Source organism: Capra hircus, chromosome 28, assembly GCF_001704415.2.
Source record: "Capra hircus breed San Clemente chromosome 28, ASM170441v1, whole genome shotgun sequence".
NCBI classification, from domain to species: Eukaryota; Metazoa; Chordata; class Mammalia; order Artiodactyla; family Bovidae; genus Capra; species Capra hircus.
In genome coordinates, this window is record NC_030835.1 from 4,126,150 (window position 1) to 4,145,028 (window position 18,879).

The window sequence follows — 18,879 nt, forward strand, 5'->3', positions numbered from 1 at the left end:
CTTGGGTTTGGATTGGGAGAATTCAAAAGTCATCAGAAACCAAACCAAGATACAAGGCCCAGACCCAGCTGGACAGTAGCAAACGTTTCAAGCCAGGACACTGGATATTCCTGGGCCATTCAGAAACTTGTGAAGCCAGTTCTGAAAGACCATCAGAAATATGGTGAGCAACTAACTCGTTCCACAAAACACCTTTTATGGTACTGATTCATTCATGGCAGGAAGGAGGGAAGGCCAGGCTTTCTTGCCTACTACAGCCAATTTAAGCCTAACGCATGTCTCTGAGCAGAGGCTTGACAGAGTCTCCAACGGGGGGCGGATTCAGTTTCTCCATGACAATCATGATTCTGTGACTGTCCAGAAGAAACAGTTCTCTAAAGCCTCTTTGAGAACCTGAAGCAGTCTGCCTGATCCTGCCCAGCTCAGTTGGCCTGTTATCTTCCCTGACTCCTGCAAGAACATTTCAAAGAAAACCCAAAAGAACACGTAAGCTGAACTGCGGTCCTTTCTTGGGGTGTCCTGGAAGCACTGAGGTGTTTGAAAGCTTTGTATAGTTTCTGGGGAAATAGTCTTTTAGGAGAGGTAGCACAGACACTAACAGTCCTCAAGAGCTCCTTGCTGACACAAGAGATCATAAACCTAGAGCGGCACATCTGATTAATCTCAGGGAACTGTGTGGCCCCCAGTGCGAGCCAAGGTGCTGGCCCCTTGTTGCTGCAGAGGGCACACTCGGGACACAAGCAACGTTTCCATCCAAACAGGAACAAAGCCAGGGCTCAGCATACACAGTTAATCACAGCCTTTTATTTCAGGAAGAGCCTGCTGGTGGCAGGCAAGCTCACTGTCCCAGTTTGCCCAGGCCTTCTGCTGCATGCGTGACAGCATTCGTGACTGTGTTGGTCACCGTCTCAGTGACTTCCTTTACCACTTTCTCCCCCGACTCGTGGGCCTTCTTTAAAGCATCAGCAATGGCTGTTGGGAAGGAAGACGAAGAATGTCCAGGTGAGCAAAGAAAACAATTCAAGTCGCTCGCTGGGCTGGTGTCGCCTGGAGTGTCCTGTGGGATGCAGCAGCCTCACTGGGTTGCGCCCTGCAGGCGTTGTGGGACAGAGCAGGGCGCAGCTCCTGGATGAAGGCATTCGCACTTGGTTTTATTTCTCCAAACAGCCTGCATTTCTCCAACTATTAGTGTAATAGGGCATCTGCTTTTGGGTGTACTGCCTACTCAGGCTTCATTTTCCTGTGAACTGTTTATATCTTTTGGTCATTTTTATATTGGGTTATCATTTCTACTACAAATATTTTTGTTCAGTTTGTGGTTTTTCTTTTCTTTGGCTTATGGTATTTTTTTTTTCACTATGGAAATTTTTTAAGTTTTATACCGTCCAATTTAGTAGAAGGAAATGGCAACCCACTCCAGTATTCTTGCCTGGAGAATCCCATGGACAGAGGAGCCTGGTGGGCTATGGGCCATGGGGTCACAGAAAGTTGGACACGGTTGAAGTGACCTAGCACACACTGTCCAATTTACCTAATATTTCCTTTATGGCCTTTGGATCTTCTGTCGTCATTAAAAAGATCCTCCATTCTCTGAGATTATGCCAAAATCTATGTTCTTTTCTATGAATTTAATAATTTCATGTATTTATATTTAAGTCCTAATCCATCTGCAAACTACTTTGTTGTAAGGAGCGAGACATACACAAGCTTCGTACACTGTGATACAGAAACATATAAACAAGCATATAAACATTTAAACAAATACGTATTTGTACAAATATATACTTTATGTCTCCAATGTTTTGTCCCAGCACACTGCTGCCTGATCTTTCGTGACACCATCCTATTAACATCCCACAGAGAGGACTACCTAGATGGTTCCTGCTGCAGCAAGCACAGTGTGACATCTCAGCTGAGCTCAGGGAATGCACCCCAGCCGGAAGGAAGCAACCTCGGGGGCAGGGCTTGGCCTGGCTAGGCAAGGAGCAGGTTGCCGCCAACATCCAGCTTCCCTCCTTCCCACCCGAACTTGGCCTTACCTTTCTCTCCAGCCTCCTTGGCATGGTCTATCACCTCCTTCACCACTCCCTCCACAACATGAACTGAAAAGACGAGACAAGCCCAGAGTGAGAGCACAGTGTAAGCTGCCCGTCCTCACGGCAGGGCCCAGACAGCCCTGGGTATCCCGAAAGGGCCGCCGGGATGCTACTCCCGCCAGGACAGGACAAGCTGCTCACCAAGAGCCCCCAGCTGGCTTCCTTCAGAGGCTGGAGTGGGACCTGGCTGCTAGCTGCCAAGCTGGCAGGGCACAGGGCTCTCCGTGTTCCTTGCCCACCAAGGCCTGGAATGCTGACGAGCAGGCCTTCCTGTCGGCTGGGGGCCTGGAGCCAAGGCTGGGCCTATTTCCCAGGTCACCACGCCTCTCAGGTGAGCTGCTCTTCTGCCTATGGCTGAATGGAGGCCGCAGCATTCAGGAGGCTGAGTGTTAAAGCTTCACCCCCACCACCACCACTCCCCTCCCACGGCAACACCAAGTCCCCCAAAGCAGTTCCTCCAATAAGACAAAACTCTCTGCCCTCCTAGGGTGGTAACATGCTAGAGCTGAAAGATGTTGGGCCAGAAGGACTATTTCAGATTCTAACTCCTAGAATTAACTCCACTGCTTGGGTTCCCTTGTCCTGGGAATAACACAGCGCTCAGAGAGCTGGTCAAGATGAAAGTAGGCGGTCAACAGCAGTTGCAAAGCTAAAATGAAACACAGACATGTTTGCAGCCATTTAGAAAGAGAACAGCAAACTTGGGCACAAGCTGTTTTTCACAAAATGTCAAACGGGTAGGGCTTGGATCAGCTTCTCTGTATCCAAGGGCTGATGTACAAAAAAGAGTTTCTGGGGACTTTGAAGAAACTGAAAATGTCCTTTGTGTAAACTCTAGGGGCTGACTTTAAACACAATCAGACTTGGTGATTCTTCAGCAAGAAATCTTTGATGCTTTAAAGTTATGGTAAAAAATTAAAATCCACCTTCCTTTTCCTGTAGCATCTATAGGATACTTAGAATAAGCTCTTTTAACATGAAAGCCTCCCCCTACTGCTGGTTTCCAGAGGCAGGGAGCCAAGTCACCAGCTGCTCACCCAGCACCCTGGCTCCCCTCCTGCTACAAGGGGCCTCCTCTGAGCTGCCGCCTCCGTCCCACAGCCACAGACCCCAGGAATGTGTCAAGCCCAGGGGTTGGGGGGCAGAACAGGTCTAACCAGGCAGGTTGCTGGGTCAGTGGACCTCTCGTGGCTCCTATTGGTTTAGCTTCTACAGTCCCCTACCTCCATGCCTGTGGAGCTGATCATCCTTGGTTCTCCATGGGGCCAAAGCCTGCCCAAATCCTGCTGGGATCAGCTTTTCACTGGCCCAGTCAAGTCTGTCCTGAGTCCCCCAGTGGGAGGAACATCGCAAGGGGAAAGGAGCCCCAGGGTCCTTACCAGCTTCCTCTGTGGCCTTCTCCGTGCGGTGGGCCAGGCCCTCGGCAGCTAGCTTCCCCAGGCCTCCCAGCATTGTGTGGCAACAGGTGGTAATCAAGCAGGATGCTGGGGCCTGGACCAGTCTGCTTTTATAGATGCCTCTGATACCTGGCCGGGCTCTGGGACATGAGCACTCACGCTGGTGGTGAGTCAGCACAGGCTCAGGAGGAAGAAGCTGGGTGGGGCCACCCCAATGCTGTGCCTGGCGAAGTGCTCCTCTGGCAACATGAAACCCCCACACCCCATAACCTGAGACCCCATGAGGGGCAGGGACCGGGAGCATGAGGCTGGACAGAGCTCGATTCTGGGACATACCCCTCTCCCAAGGCAAAAGGCCTTAGTGTCCTGTAGGGTGAGAGGCATTTGGGGACCTCAGCCCTGCCAGTCCCCTGGACTCATGGCAGTCTGGGCACAGTTGTGTATCCAGACAAGGCCAAGAACTTCCAGCCTGCTGCCTACTATCCCTAGGGTGGCCTAGTCAGGGGTGTAGCATTTTCTAAGGCTGGGTACCTGTGCAGCCCCAGGCCAGGAATACAAGTGGAGTGGAGGCCGCTGCCCTCCCTATTCCCAACAACTCAGCTCAGCAGAATGGCCTTTCAGCCTCCCCTGGACAGTCTGGGGGAGTAGAGAAAGGAGGGCCGTGCCTGGCCCAAGGCAGAGAAGGTTGCAGCGTTGACCAGAAGTCTAGTCGTCCCTGACTTGCAGTTACCTGGTTCTCAGTCATGGGAGCACCCAGGTGGCCCAGCACTTAGGCAGCCTGCAGGTAAGGGAACCCAGTCCTCCTCGCACTTTGGGGCCTGGCCTCTTAGGGAAGCCCTGTGAAGTCAGAAGCGCCCACCCAAGAGGTCCTATGGGAGTAAACGGAGGACCCTGCCACCAACTGGGGATGTGCTTCTGGCTGTAGCAAGAGTTCCCGGAAAGAAGCTCTACCAGTCCCTGAAGCATTACATGCTTAGGGAGTCAGACTGCCTTCCAAGTTACTCAGGATGGAGAGAGATGCCTCAAGCCACGTATCACATGTTGCTTCCCTTAGTCACTAGCCCAGCTGAGCCTCAGTTTCTTCATCTATAAAATGGGGGCATCCATGCCTTCCTGGCCTTGTCACTGATAGTTGGTGGGGCCAGGCATGCAAACTCTTGGTAAACTTCCATTCCCACCCTCTTATCAGTGATGTGCTAGGGATGCTAGCTAGGTCCATGCTGCTTGGCAGTGAGCCCTGACCAATCAATGGGTGGAACAAAGAGTGGCAGGGGTATAAAGCTGCCTCGGAGTGAGAGGGCTTGGAGATGAAACTTCCACTGGCTAGAAGTCATGGAGGGAAGGCCCTTTCAAGGACTTGCTCATAAAGTCCAGGCCTGGGGCAGGAGTTTGAGGCTGCTTCCCCCATACAGGCTCCCTTACCCCTCAGGGGAGTCCAGGAGGGAGTGGCAGGGTCTAATTAGTGTTTACCTGATACAGGCTTAAGGAGTCGAGGCCCTCCCACATTCCTGAGTGGTGCTGGGAGGCCCTGGGCAGTGGCCAACCGCCCTAGGGTGGGCAGTGGATGGTAGAGCCAGCAGGAACTCTGGGTCACAAGGCCATAGCCCCACACGTGCCATAAGCAGGAGCTGATCAGGTCTTAAACAATTTGGAGAGTCCCTTTAAGAAAAAGAATATTACTATCCATGTGAATACACACACACACACACACACACACACGTTTGACCCTGTGGACTCAGAAGTGGCCATGAAAGTGAGAGGCCCTGCAGTTTAAGCAGGTCTAGATGACTCTGGCCTCCCTGTTACATCCACATCCCAGAGAGTTCTGCTCATGGTTTTGGACAACACTGCCAAGGGTGGGGGCGCTTCTGGGACATGGCCGTGGGGAACTGGCCTGAGGGACCCACAGGGACGCTCCCTGGGCCCATCAAAGCCCCCTGCCTGTTCCTTCTAAGGTTGCGTGTGTCCTCCACCCCTACATGGATCCTTTCTGCTGGACCCCTTGACAGGATGGCGGCGTCAGCCACCAGCTCTGGGATGGCTTCCAGACCCTATGACCCCACTGCGCCAGTGCCCACCCTCGGGCACTCGTCACTGTGGCCCTCTCCTTGGGAGCTCACCAGCTCCTTGACAGGCCCATCAGGGCTCGGCCACTCAGCAGGACTCTGGCCCCAGAGCCAGCCAGGAGCCCTCTGGCTGCACTTTTTCTCCTCCCTGCCAGACTGCTCTCACCTTCACTGCATCCCCCGGCCCAGGGGACCCTCTCCTCCTTAATGCACGGCCCTGGTGTGAGCACCCAGACTCCAGTGACAACATATCATGGCCCCAAATCTCCTGACAAGGCTGGGTTCAGGTACAGATACCAAATGCAACAGGGAGAGGGAAGGCCTGGAGAGGCCAAGCTGCCCAAGACTGGATTTGGGCCCCAGACCTTGGTGCTCTGGCCCACTTCTAGTCCCACCAGCCTTCCCACTGTAGCTCTGACCAGCTCCCTGGCCTCTCAGCTCAGCCCAGCCCATCCGGGCTCCCCAAGGCTGGACTCCTTTCCAGCCCAAAGAACCTAGGACAGTCTCATACCCTCCTAAGAAGGCTTCTGGTCTAAGGGGTTGGGCTTGGGTTACTCCTACCTGGATGAGGTTGGGGTGACTCAGGTAGGAAACACCCCATCTGGGCAGAAGCCTGTCATGATGGGTCCCCACAGAGAAGGCCTTGAACACAGGCAGCCGAGTCAGCTTGTCCTGAGTCAGAAGGTCAAGTCCTACACTTGGGGCTTCGAGAACTGAGCTTTAACAAGAGTCAACTAATTATTCAAATGGAATCTGCTCAACAACCCAGTCTGGCAAAGGACCAGATGACTCCATCATCAAGTCAAGGAGAGCCAATTTTTCAAAAGCAATTTGCCAACTGAGCAATGAACAATTCTGGGGGAATCAAAAGTTTAACTATGCTTAAATACTTAGGGCTGTCTCACATCTGAAGCATGATAATTTTTTTTTTAATCCTGTGACTGCAAATGTCATGAACAGCAAGAGTTTTATAACTGTCATCCTGCCTATGCTTTCTCCTACTTCTGCTTCATGGATTTGAGCTCCCAGTACATACAGAGCCCATATATCTTATACATACAGACCCATTCCAGTCACAGGGGAGCCAGGAAGAGATTCCAGGAGACTTGGTTTGTCAGTCACCAAAAGAAGACTTCCCTAGCAACCCAGCTCTCATACACCCATGGGCAGAGGGCACATCAGAGGGTTAGCTGAGGAAATGGAGAGTTCACAAAGGTGTGGGCAGACTTAAGGGAGTCAATGAGAGATGGCGACGTGGCCAGGGACTTGGAGCAATGGGGGACCCTTGGCCTGGAGGGGCTGTAGACCCTGATGCGAGCTCCAGCTACAGGAGAGGGTCAGCAGGCAGGAGCTGCCATGGCCAGCGGAGGAACAAGGCCACTGCCCAACCATGCCCGGCAAGAAGGGAGTGGGAGGCATAAACTCCTCTCTTCTCCATCTCCTACTGATATCCCCTGCAGCCAAACCCAACAAGTCCCGAAGGTAAAGGAGTCTGGGAAATGCGGTTCAAGAGACAAGTTCCCAGGGCGAGGGCAGGGAGTAAACGGCACCGAATATGTGGATTCTCTATAAACAGAGAACACCAGCTTAGCCTGCCAGACTTCCAGGTCTGGGAGCAACATGGCAGCAGCTTAAACCCTAAGGAGTCCCATTTCCCCTTCCTGAAACTCCACGGGGCAACAAGGAACAACACAGCAACAAAGACCCAGCACAGCCATAAATAAATAAAAAGAAGAAATTCCAGTGAAATGGAAATCAGACTTATTCAGTCTGTGGCAGAAGGCACTGCAGCCATTTCTAGAAGACACTCAAGGAAGAAAGTGTGAGCTGAACATTTCAAACCCAGTTGAGGATAAAGTATAAAGGCTGCAGACTAACATCTCCACACACTTAAGAGCACAGAATACGGTTCACATGAGCTCCTCTTTCTTAATTTTTAACTTTTTAACCTTTTCAAAACTAGAAAATGCCACACACAAAAAACAGAACACCATGAACCCTCATGGACACACTGCTGTAACCCAAGGGGCCTAGCTCTAATAATTCTCAGTTCACATCCCAGACGTCTTCTCAGTTCATCTGAAAATATTTCATTCTTGAGGAAACTTCTAGAGGACTAACTCCAACCAACCAAGAGGTAATAGAAAATACTTCAGCAGACAATGGCAGGCTGCTTCTAGTATCTTCAGTTACAGATCTAAGACAAAACAAAGGTGTGGAGGAATGGAATGTAAATGCTATGTATTTTCAGAAAGGAGAAATGAGACAACCAACAACAACCAAAAACAAATGAGAAAGGGAGAGAAGGTGGAAAGCAGAAAACTCTGCCCTTCTCATCTGTAATTTGATGGGAATCAGAGCTAAAGTCCAAAACGTGATGTTGGTGACTTTGCGTTTGGCTACTTGGAGAACTGGGATTTGGAGAACCAGGAACCACCTGAGGAGCTGCTAATGGGAGAATCATCTCTGGAGACCTGACCAAGACCCAGCAGGTGCAGTGGCCACAGCCTTCTTCTCCTCAGCCTGTCTGGGTTTCACTAACTTCATGAACCTCATGGAGACAGGCCTGGGCTCCTGCAGGCTCCCAGGGCTCCGTAGCACCACGTCCACCTTGTCCCAGACATACAGCCAAAGACAAGTCCAACCTGGCCGCACCCCCAGGGCTCGGTGTTGGGGGAATCGAGGAATGCAGAGGCATCCGCACGGTGCCTGGGAGCATCCCATGCTCAGGGCAGAGAGATGCGCAGGGGCTGCCCGGTAGAGTCGGCACTAGAGGGAACCTAGCATGGCGATTCTGTTACCTGGGAGGAGAACCAGCGGACCAACATCCCTGCTTTCATTCGGCGGATGCTGCCAGAGCCCCACTCTAGGCACTGGGCACGCACTCATCAGCACAGGGGACTTGGCTGCAGCCTGTGGACAGCCATCAGAGCAAAGCACACAGGAGAGCCCCTCATTAGTCCATAAGTGGGGAAAGAAGCACTCCGGCAGTGGCTGGACCCATTCTGTGTATGCTGGGGGCCGATCTGGGAAGCCGAGATCTGAAGGACGAAAGAGCAGAAACCACCTAGACAAGGGTGATTTATGGGGAAGGATGGACAGCATTCCAAGTAGAAAAAAAAAGAAACAGCACACACACAGACGGAGGTGAGCTGACGCACGAGGGAAATGAACTGAGGTCAACAGGGCTGAAACTGAGAGGGCGGCATGTTGAGCAAGGAGGCTGAGGCGGCGAGGGAGGCTGCAAAGGAAGGACCCTACTGTCACTGAGCCAACATCAGGATTTTAGCTTTTCTTTATAATAGAAACATACTTCACAGCAGCTTAAACGATGAGAAAACTGATCCTTTTGCCTACTGTGCAGGTGCAGGACTGGTTAAGTTAGGGACTCAATAAAATAACTTGGGATATAGGTTCTTCTCATACTTCTGCTCTGCCCGAATCAGCAAGTTGGCTTTCCTCTGGCTCCTTCCTCCTGAGGTTAGAAGTGGCTGCCAGAGTCCTACGCATCATATCCGGTCACAAAAATGTCCAGTGGAAGAGGAAGAAATGCTTCGTCTTTTCTTTGAGGACGAAAAACCCTTTCCTAGAAGTCTCCTGGAACTCAGACCCGACTCCTCCTCTCCTTGGTCTGAGATGGCTCACACACTCATTCCTAAGGCCAACACACTCAGAAGGAAAACAGGATTAAGAAAGATTGTTGGGCCAATTGGGATTTCTCCTGAGTCAGGCAGGGGAAGGTTGCCAACCAAAAAGGACCTGAAGGCTCCGACAGTTGAGCCCCACCCGCCTCTGGGTGTGGCCCCACGTGATCTCTCCCAACACTGGCATCCTCTTCTGGGGGCAGGGGCTCCTGGAGATGCTGGGAGCACCTCCACATTACTCCAGGTATCTCTTCCAGGACCTTCCCTTTAGGTCTTGGCCCATTTTGTAGACCAGGTGAGGCCTTCTTTGGGGAAGTCAGAAACAGGAACAAATCGTGAAACTGAGCTTGGCCCTGTGGTGAGGGTGACAGATACCAAGGATTAGGGAGGAAACCTATTGCTTCCTTGGAAGGGATCTCGGATTGGAGAAAGGAAAGGTCCCCGGGCCAGATGGTTACACACAGAAAGACTTGGGCTGGGGGTGTGACGGGGAGGGATGCGGGGGGGGGGGGGGGGGGTGGACGCGACACTGCACCCTGCTGGCAGGTCGCCGAAAGCCTCTAGGAAAGCCGGTCTCGAGTATGAAGCAAAGACGACGCTTTTTTTCTCAGTCTCCCCTGAACTGGAAGTGCCTTGTAGCCAGAGTTTAAACGGCATGACTATGTACGTACTCGTCCAGAAGAGAACAAGATCATACGGACGGAGGGAACAGTGTGTACAAAGGCGGGGAGGTGGGGAAAGGGAATGGGGCGTTACCAGCCAAGGTGCGGCAAGGGTTCTGATGAAGAGGGCCGCCAGCGCCCGGCGCCAGGGCTGGGCTTATCCTGTGGCAACGATGAGTCACCCACCAGCAGGGCTTACCCAGAGCTGGTATCGCGTGCATGAACACGTGGACACGTGCAGGGGAGGTTGGAGGGAATAAAGTTTGCGCGAACTCTAGACAGTCTTGGGGACCTGCCGGACAAAAACGCCGGTCTCCACCCTAGGCCAGAAGATACTGGCGCATCCGGAACGAAAGGGGTGTCAACGGGAGTGGTCTAGCGCGCGCACGCAGTCTGCCGGGTGCCTGCGCTTCAGGCCCGTGTGCAACGCGCTCACGTGCACAGTCCTGTGCGCCGCAGGGCCCTCCCGGGGGGCGTGTCGTGGGCGGAGCTCTTGGCGGCCGCGCCAACCAAATCAATCGGGCGGGGCCCAGGTCTTCGGGGCGTGTCCTCGCCCTCCTGGTCCCGCCCGGTGACTCACCGCTGGGTGCGGCGGTCGCACAAACACCGGATGGGCTGGTTAGAGTGGCTAGGGCCAGAACCACTCCCCTGCGTCCCCTGTCTTCCCCGAGAGTTCCTGCCGCCTGAAGTCCTCGCCGGCGCCCAGCTCTGGATTGCTTCGATGCTCCCAGCCTCCTGGCTCAGCTCGCTGGGAGAATTCCCGAGGCCGTGGCCGTTGGAACCTTTAGTCCCCCGCCCAGAGCTGAGCTCCCCGAGGATCTGGGGATCGAGTATGCCCTTTCTAGGAAGGGCCGGGTTCCTAGAGCTGGGGGAGCGGTTTTTGGAATCGGGGGCGGGGAGAGGCATGTACCTAAATGGGGTTCGAACTTAAAATAAGGGAGAGTGGGGATACGCGGTTGAGAAAAGGAAAATGAGTTCCTGGACAATCAGTCTGGGTTTCCTCCGTATTTGGAATGGCAGGACTGTCTCTGGACTAGGGGCTGAGTTTCTGGGCTGAGGCTCTGCTCTAAGCGAGGGAGGCCTGGCCCCAGTGTAGGAGTCAAGAAGTGGGCCCAGGGTAGGAGTATATGTTTTAATGAGGTGGCCCACCAAGAGCCTGCCAAAGCTCCAGGCCTCGAAGGGAGTCACTCATTTCTCCCTTTTGTCTTTCAGGAGGCCAAATTTTTTCCCCAAACCCGAGAAAGCCTCAGAGGCCTGGTTAGCAGTCTTGTCGATGGTTTCCTGGGTAGTCTTGGCAACCTGGTCCATGGCTGGGGAAGGAAGGAAAGAGAAGTTGAGGGCAGGATCCTGGGGAACCATAGCCATGCAGGGTTAGCCTCCCCTGGGGCTCCCTCCCCAGGAAGCAATGAGGATAGAGGGTCTGCAGAGGAGACAGTGTGTCTGGACAAGGGCTGGGTGGAGTATGGAGGTGTGCTGGGGCTATCCACCCTCTTGCCCACCAGCCCCACCAGACCTTTCTGCCCTGCTTCTGTGGCCTGATCCACCACTTGCTGAACTGCTGTTCCGGCCGAAGTCACTGGAACAGAGAGATATGGGCTTTAGCTCTTGAGATACCACTAACCACAAGGGCTCCACCTTCCAACCCCATCTGTTCTCTAGAGTGGTCTGTCTTACACGCCCAAGGATGGATGCCATTGAGGTAAAGTCCTTTGACCAAGGCCACTCAGTCAGCAAGGGGCCTGAGCCCTTTCCATGACTCCAGGGTATTATCCTTGTTTATTTATAACTCTGGGCTCCTCCCCTCTGGCTTGCTTCCCTTGCCATCTTCAGGACTGCTGAGAAAATATCCAACAGAGGAAGGAAGGCAGGGCAGGGCCAGGCTGGAACTGGCATCTGGGCTGTGGCTGCTGCTAGGCATGGCCGAGGAAGAGCACTGCCCCCTTTAACAACTTCTCCCCTAGAAGCCTGGCCCAAATGCCTGAATTCCCACCACTGGGACTTCTACTTTGCAGGGCATTCTCACTACCTCCTCTCTCTGTGCCTCTCCCCAGAGGGCGCACAAGCAATGACTGCCAGTTGCCTCTGTGGGCAGGCAGCTTAAGGCATTAGCAAATGAAGTGCAGGAAAGAGGGCAAACTTCCAAGGTCAGGCCATCTCTTCTATACCAGAGTTTATACCTGTGGAGAACAGGATTTCCAGGAGCTCAGATGTGTCCCCCCTGCTGGGTAGGCAGACAGGTGCTCTGGCCTTCACTGATCTGCTGAACAGTAAAGGGCCTACCTTACCCACACCAGGGGCCAGGTGCACGGGGGTCAGGCAGGCCCTGGATCTGCTGCTCACAGAGGTCCCTGGGTTCCTTGTCTGACATAGCACAGTCAAGACCACAGGGAAGGAGCCTCTGCACTCAGCCTACAGATGGGAAAATTGAGGGCCAGAAGGAAGGGTGCTGTAAGCCGAGGCTTCCTGCTACCGTTTTGGCCTAGGGGAGCAACTGCTCGCTTTCCTAGGGCACTGATGAAGGATGGGGTGGGTTTAGGTGTTGTCTGCTGACTGGGATATGCATAGGACTGATTGGGAGCTGGAGTCCCAAGGGAGGCTGAGCTGGAACTGGAACAGGTGCTGCTGGTGCACCCAGAGTCTCCTCACATCCCCTACTCCCTAGCCCATCTTCACGCCCAAGGTGTGTGACCTCAGGTCTGAGGAGGAAAGAGCTGGAGATGGAGACTAAGACTAGTGACCTGCCTTGGCCGCGAGAGGGTGGGAAGGTCCTCTGGGTGAGGACTTAAGGGGAAATTAGTACTGGGGGAAGGGAGGAGTGCTCAAAACAAAGCCCAGTGGGAGCCTGGAGCTGCTTTCCTCATCCCATCCTGGTTCTATGGGCCTCTGGGACCCTGGCGGGCAGAGATCGCCTGGTGGCAGAGTCCGCTTTCCCAGTGGACCTTCTTCACTCTCCCCTAAGGGCCGGGTGGGGCCACTCCCCGCCTTCGCAGCCTCCTCGGATTGGCTCTGGCAATGCCCAGTGCCTCACCCCGCCCAGGCACCGCTGTTCTCCCCCTTGCCTCAAGGCATCATTCCTGAGCTGGTCGGGGTGGGCGTCCTGCCAGGTCCCTGCAGCTCCGGAGAGAGCCCTTCCTAGCCGGAGCCACCCCCACCCCCTTGACTTTCCGGCTGCACAGTCCACTGGCTTGCGCCCTTCAACCCCCGCGTCCATCAGGTGGGCCCGCGTCGCGCTCTGTTCTCACCCGCTTCCTGGGCCGCCCCTTCCACTTGCTGCTTCAGGTCCTGCAAGCCCTTGCTGGCCATGGCTGTGGGGGGTCTGCGAGTGGTTAAGGGTAGCCGCAGCGACGTTGGATCCTGCTCAAAGCGGCAACCCGAGCGCCAGCTCTGGTTTTTAAGGCGCCCCAGGGCCGGCCCCTCCCCGCACGAAGGGGGGTTGGAGGGGGCGCGGGGCGGTTCCCAGCACTCGGGCTCAGGGGAGTGACCGGGCCCTGCTCCAGTACCCGCCAGCCCGAAAGCACATCCTGGCCTCAGGCGGGCCGTGATGGGAAAGCGGGGAGGGGTGCCAACTAGTGTCTGAAGAGGGGCTCAGGGCTGCAGAGGGGCTGAATCGGGGATCGGGACAGTGGCTGGGGGCCAAGGGGCCCACCAATCTTCCTCCACTGGGTGGGCTCGAGGATTCCCCAACCTGGGAGAGGTGAGGGAGGTGGGGATCAGCACCAGGTGGAGTTGTAATTAACAGCAGCTGCTGTTTATTAAGTATTTACTTTGTGCCTGGCGCTGTGCAAACGCTTCCAGCCTCTAGTGTAACCTTTACAACGAGCTCTTGGAATGGGAGTTGTTAGCAGTTTATAGGAAGAAGATGAGGCACAGAGGGCGACTTAGGTCTCACCAAAATTCACATGGCAGGGACTCAAGTCTGAGTCGGTGGGCTGTAAACCCTAGGGCCCTGACCAACGCCAAACCAGCAGGTCCCACGCACTCAGCCTGGACACTGCAGACGGGCAGATGCCATCCGCCCAACTGCTGCTGGGACGGGGTAGGGTGGGGGTGCAGTGGAGAGACTGGAGTAAGTCCCTCCTTCCGTAGAGGCCAGTCACTGGCGACTCAAGTGACTCTTGAGTGACCCTCAAGTGACTCCTCGCACGGCCCTGACTGGGGACCACACAGCTCCAAGTGGAGGGGGAATATCAGAAAGGGCCGTCCATGTGTGTCCAGCCGAGGCAAGGCAATCATTGTTGGTCACCAAAGCCCAAGACTTGGGTGGAAAGTACCCCAGACCACACTGCGAGTAAGGGAGCGGCCCAGCTGCAGGTTGCTCAAGTCAGTTTTCCTGGGACTGAGCGTGAGGGGCTTAGGGATGGCCAGAGGGCCTCTGAGGAGGGAGGGTCGTTAGTGACTTGCGTGTCAGTAGGGCAGCCAGGGATCCCAGGGACAACAAAACGACTCTTGAGGCACAACTTCCTGATGCTCAAGGCTGCAGGTCAAGCCACCACCCAGCCTAGTGCTCTTTCACTCGAGTTGCCCATTGGAGCCTGGAGGCCACCCTCTCAGCCTGTGACTGGACCCTCTTTAAGGCTGCTCTCTGATTAACCCTTTCTGGGCCTGTCTCTGCACGTCTGTCGAGTCCCCCCTGTTTTGGAGCTGTGGGAAGTTCCCGCTTACTCAGGGCCACTCAACTGGGGCACATCCTGCCTCTAATAGATAGGGAGGCGTGACTAAGTCATGGAGGGTCAGCCTCTGGTGTGGAGGTATCTGGAGAACACACACACGTGAAAAATTGATTAACAGGGTTTCTGGGCCAGAGGAAGGGGCAGGCCCTGAGATCTGCTTAGGGGTAGGGAGATCTGGTTGGGGGAAGGGAAACCAAACACAGACTAACAAAGCAACTGCCCCGCCTGCGCCTGCCCTCCCCGAATGGCCCCCCTCCAGGAGCCTGGTCCCGCCCTGAGTGCTGAGGGCTAAGGTGAGCCCACCTGACTCTTCCTTCAGAATTCTGTAGAGCCCCATTCAGCCCCTGCCCCAGCCCTCCTGAAAAACCGCTGCTACCACTAATCCCTTTAGCCAGGAAGACCTTTTACACTGCTCCAAGTTAGCTCATTGCTGAACTGCTGATGCTGTTTGGCACCAGGCCCGGTGGGCAAAGAATGAGACAGACAACAGCCTCTATGGGAGGGACTACCAGGCCCAAACAGGTGATAAGAGACAGCTGAATGGTTCTAAAGCAGCAGGCACTGAAGTCAGACCCCTTGGGTTCAAATACCCACTAAAACAATTTCCTTCATCTCTCTCAGCCTCAGTGTCTCAAGGTTGAGACTCATCAAGCCTCAGTCCTTGATGGTGAGGGGCACAATAACAGAGTCTCCCCCACGTGTTATGGTGAGGATTAAATGGGCTGATGGACTCGGCTGAGGGTCCATGGCTGGGGAGGGTGGGAACGGCAGGCCCCTTAATCTTGCTAACTGTTACTCATCCTTCCGGTTTCATCAAAAATATCACAACCAGGGAGGACTTCCCTATCACAGATTAGATGAGTATCCCAGCTTGGGCCTCGCAGCATCCTGTATTTCCTTAACAGGACACACACCATACTTCAGTGTTACGGCTTTTCAAAGTCTCTTTCCTCTGCAGGGAAGCAAGCTTTGCCACTCTAAAATGTCTCTCTGAAATGCAGGTTATTTCAAGCCGAAAACAATCAAGGCCCAAAAGACTCAGGAAGAAACTTTGACCTTTCCCCTTAGTTGCCTAAAGAATTACATTAGAGGGTCTATTACAGTAATAGAACTATCACCATGGATAACTAGAACATTAACTAGGCATGTAGACAGGCAGAAACTGAGAAGAGTCTAGTTGCTAATACTCCTCTCTGTGTCCCACTGTCTGTACCTGGCCGGGCAAACATTTGTTTACCGAACACTTGCTTTCCATCTTCATGTCAGCTGCCTTCCTCCCCAAACCACTAGCCCCAACACCCTCTTTTGTCTTTAGCGAAAGACGATATTTAAGGTGACTGTTTCAGCCATTCTGATGAGTTACTCAGTCTTCCTGGGTCTCTCATGTATACATGCTGTTGAACTTCGGTTTCCTCCTGTCAATTTAATTCTTTGACCAACCAGAAGAACCTAGAAAGGCAAAGGAAAATTTATTCCTCCCCAGCACCTCCAAGATTCTGATCAACTGAAGAAACCGTATCTAGTTTGCTTAGCTTGGTTCCTTAGAGTCAAACACCTTACCTGATACATAGCAGATGACTGCAATATCTGTTGTAGCAATGTCGGAGGAGGTCATCAAGAGGATGAAACTACTGGTTGCCTCAAGGGCTGGACCTGAGCAATCAGAGGTTCCTCACCCTCTCTCCTGTCCTTGGAATGTATGTCCTGACTACAAATCCCATATTAGTGGCCATTTTTAGGACACAGCCTTGAGAGAGTAAGATGTTGTTGAAACCCTCTTGAATTGAATATAGGACCGCATTCGTGCGTGCTAAGTTGCTTCAGTCCTGTCTGACTCTTTGCTACCCTATGGACTGTTGCCCGCCAGGCCCCTCTGTCCATGGGATTTCCCAGGCAAGGATGCTGCAGTGGGTTGCCCTTTCCTTCTCCAGGGGATCTTCCTGACCCAGGGATTGAAACTGTCTGTTGCATTGCAGGCAGGTTCTTTACCGATTTAGCCATCAGGGAAGCCCGAATATATGACTGACTCCAGTCAAGCCCTCTATTAACTTTTAAGATTCTGGCGGGTTGGGGCATAGATCTATTCATCTTGTGGCTGCCAAAATAAGTCTCATATGTATGTTCTCTTATTACAATTGCCACCTACCAAAAAAAGAATAGAGGGACAGGTCACCTGGGGCTTCTTGGAGAAGGAGAGGGATGGGGTGAGAGCAGTTACTCCTCTAGGGAAGTCGGGTACAGCCCCACAGAGCTCACAGCACATAATAGAGGGCTCCAAAATCACTGCAGATGGTGACTGCAGCCATGAAATTAAAAGACGCTTACTCCTTGGAAGAAAAGTTATGACCAACCTAGATAGCATATTGAATAGCAGAGACATTACTTTGCCAACAAAGGTCCGTCTAGTCAAGGCTATGGTTTTTCCAGTGGTCATGTATGGATGTGAGAGTTGGACTGTGAAGAAAGCTGACCACTGAAGAACTGATGCTTTTGAACTGTGGTGTTGGAGAAGACTCTTGAGAGTCCCTTGGACTGCAAGGAGATCCAACCAGTCCATTCTAAAGGAGGTCAGGCCTGAGTGTTCTTTGGAAGGAATGATGCTAAAGCTGAAACTCCAGTACTTTGGCCACCTCATGTGAAGAGTTGACTCATTGGAAAAGACTCTGATTCTGGGAGGGATTGAGGGCAGGAGGAAAAGGGGACAACAGAGGATGAGATGGCTGAATGGCATCACTGACTCGATGGCCGTGAGTCTGAGTGAACTCCGGGAGTTGGTGATGGACAGGGAGGCCTGGCGTGCTGCGATTCATGGGGTCGCAAAGAGTCGGACACGACTGAGCGACTGAACTGAACTGAAAAGTAAAGCACACTGCGAGTGCTCATGGGATGGGGAAGAAGCTTCCTGGACCAGGCAACTTTGTTGTTTGATCACAGGAACAGGTCTTAAATATGTGTCTGGGGGTGGAGGTGGGAGTTGGGACAAGCAGCAGGGACCCTTCCACGTTCCTTCAATAGAGGCGAGGGTATCAGGACCCCAGGAGCCCAGTCTAGTACCCTCCTCCTGCAGTAACCTGTCTCCTCCGCTTTCTCTCAGGCACACCCAGCCCCTCGGGCCTTCTTCCTGGGGCATGCACAGGCCTGCTGATGAGCAGTCTGAACCTGGGAGCAGGAACACCCCTGACTGCCCTGTGCCTCTTCAAGACCCTTTACTCCTCCCATGGTAGGGTTGGCACAGCTGGGAGACCAGCGGCTCACTACTCCTTTCTGCCTCCTCAGCAGTGGATGCCCATGATTGGCAAACTGGGATACAATGAAGCTCAGCTGTTTGACTGGCTTTACAGCCCCCAGGGCTGCCCTTGACGTCTGCTCTCCACCGCGGAAAGAGGATGAGCAGGTGGTCTGGACTCAAAGCTTCAGCGCCCCCACCCAAGTGGGGCAAGCCACTTAGGTGCTTTGAGCCCAGACTGGGTGTTAAAGGGAAACGAACCCTGCAGCCACCTCTGAACGAGACTCCGGGGCATGATGCCCACAGCCTTTCATGTAGGACAACCACCACTCGGGTGGGATGTTTTGAAACCTTGGAGATGGTGGTGTCTGCCGTAAGGCCAGTCCAGCCCACGCAGTCTGGGTGGACGGAGCAGAGCATGATGCGAATCAGCCGTGTGGCTCTGGGGTCAGGCCACCTGGCCGCCTCCCAGGCCCCAGCTTCCTAGCTCTGTGCCCTTGGGCAAGTTATTTAACCTCTCTGTTTCTTAGTTCAGTTTCGGTGAAACTGGGGACATACTAACAACTGGTTTTGAGGATTAAAGGAGTAGAGCACTTAGTACAGTGCCCCACACCTGGGAGGAGCTCAACAAATATTTTGGCTCTTTTTCTCTCTAGGCGGATGCTTCCTCTCCTGCCTCCCCACCGCTGTGTTTTCTAATCATCCTTGACAGGACTCGGCTGGAGGAAGGGAAGGCCCAGCTCCAACCTGGTAGGGAGCTCAAGGCTGGGTGGGGACAGGAGGGAGGAACTCTGGGGTCATGTCCTTCTTTGCCAAGGAGGATGCTAAAAGTCCTCGCTATGAGTTTAGACTTCACATCTTTGAAAGTTACCATCTGCTTCAGGGAGGGGTGCTATTCCCAGAAGGACAACTGGCTCCAAGGACATACCCCAGGGGCCCAGGAGGGCCCCTGTCATCAGTGGGGTCCATCCCTCGAGGGTGAGTCAAAGCTCAAAACCTGGGGCATTCTGGTCTCAAGCTCCAGCAGACGGCGTGTTCTCGAGGTTGTTCGCAGGAGCCAAAAAGCAGGGCCGCCACCTCCACGTTAAAAGGCAATGGTGGGGGTGGGGGAGTCTCTG

The 18,879-nt window shown here is 53.7% G+C and overlaps 2 protein-coding genes across 3 annotated transcripts; both read right to left on the minus strand.

Annotated features, from left to right (window-relative positions):
- FAM25A (family with sequence similarity 25 member A) lies at positions 785-4,060 on the minus strand. 2 transcript variants are annotated; one of them, XM_013975728.2, is made up of 3 exons: positions 3,476-4,060; positions 2,040-2,102; positions 785-972 (listed from the first exon to the last, which is right to left on the minus strand). In XM_013975728.2, exons 1-3 carry the CDS (start codon positions 3,825-3,827, stop codon positions 839-841), a joined length of 549 nt encoding a protein of 182 aa, XP_013831182.2. In that variant the 5' UTR covers positions 3,828-4,060; the 3' UTR covers positions 785-838. The 2 variants fall into 2 exon arrangements, with proteins under 2 accessions (XP_013831182.2, XP_017898132.1); XM_018042643.1 differs by lacking the exon at positions 785-972 and adding an exon at positions 979-1,125.
- On the minus strand, positions 10,984-13,288 carry ADIRF (adipogenesis regulatory factor). Its single transcript, XM_005699317.3, has 3 exons — positions 13,108-13,288; positions 11,379-11,441; positions 10,984-11,175 (listed from the first exon to the last, which is right to left on the minus strand). Exons 1-3 carry the CDS (start codon positions 13,166-13,168, stop codon positions 11,054-11,056), a joined length of 246 nt encoding a protein of 81 aa, XP_005699374.1. The 5' UTR covers positions 13,169-13,288; the 3' UTR covers positions 10,984-11,053.

Coding starts and splice junctions, on each gene's coding strand:
- FAM25A (XM_013975728.2), bottom strand. CDS start 3,827: ATGTCCCAGAATCGAGCTCTGTCCAGCCTCATGCTCCCGGTCCCTGCC. Junction 2,103..3,475: donor GAAGGCCACAGAGGAAGCTG/GTAAGGACCCTG, acceptor TCGTCTTTTCAG/TTCATGTTGTGGAGGGAGTG. Junction 973..2,039: donor CAAGGAGGCTGGAGAGAAAG/GTAAGGCCAAGT, acceptor CCTTCCCAACAG/CCATTGCTGATGCTTTAAAG.
- ADIRF (XM_005699317.3), bottom strand. CDS start 13,168: ATGGCCAGCAAGGGCTTGCAGGACCTGAAGCAGCAAGTGGAAGGGGCG. Junction 11,442..13,107: donor AGGGGCGGCCCAGGAAGCGG/GTGAGAACAGAG, acceptor TCTCTGTTCCAG/TGACTTCGGCCGGAACAGCA. Junction 11,176..11,378: donor CACAGAAGCAGGGCAGAAAG/GTCTGGTGGGGC, acceptor TTCCTTCCCCAG/CCATGGACCAGGTTGCCAAG.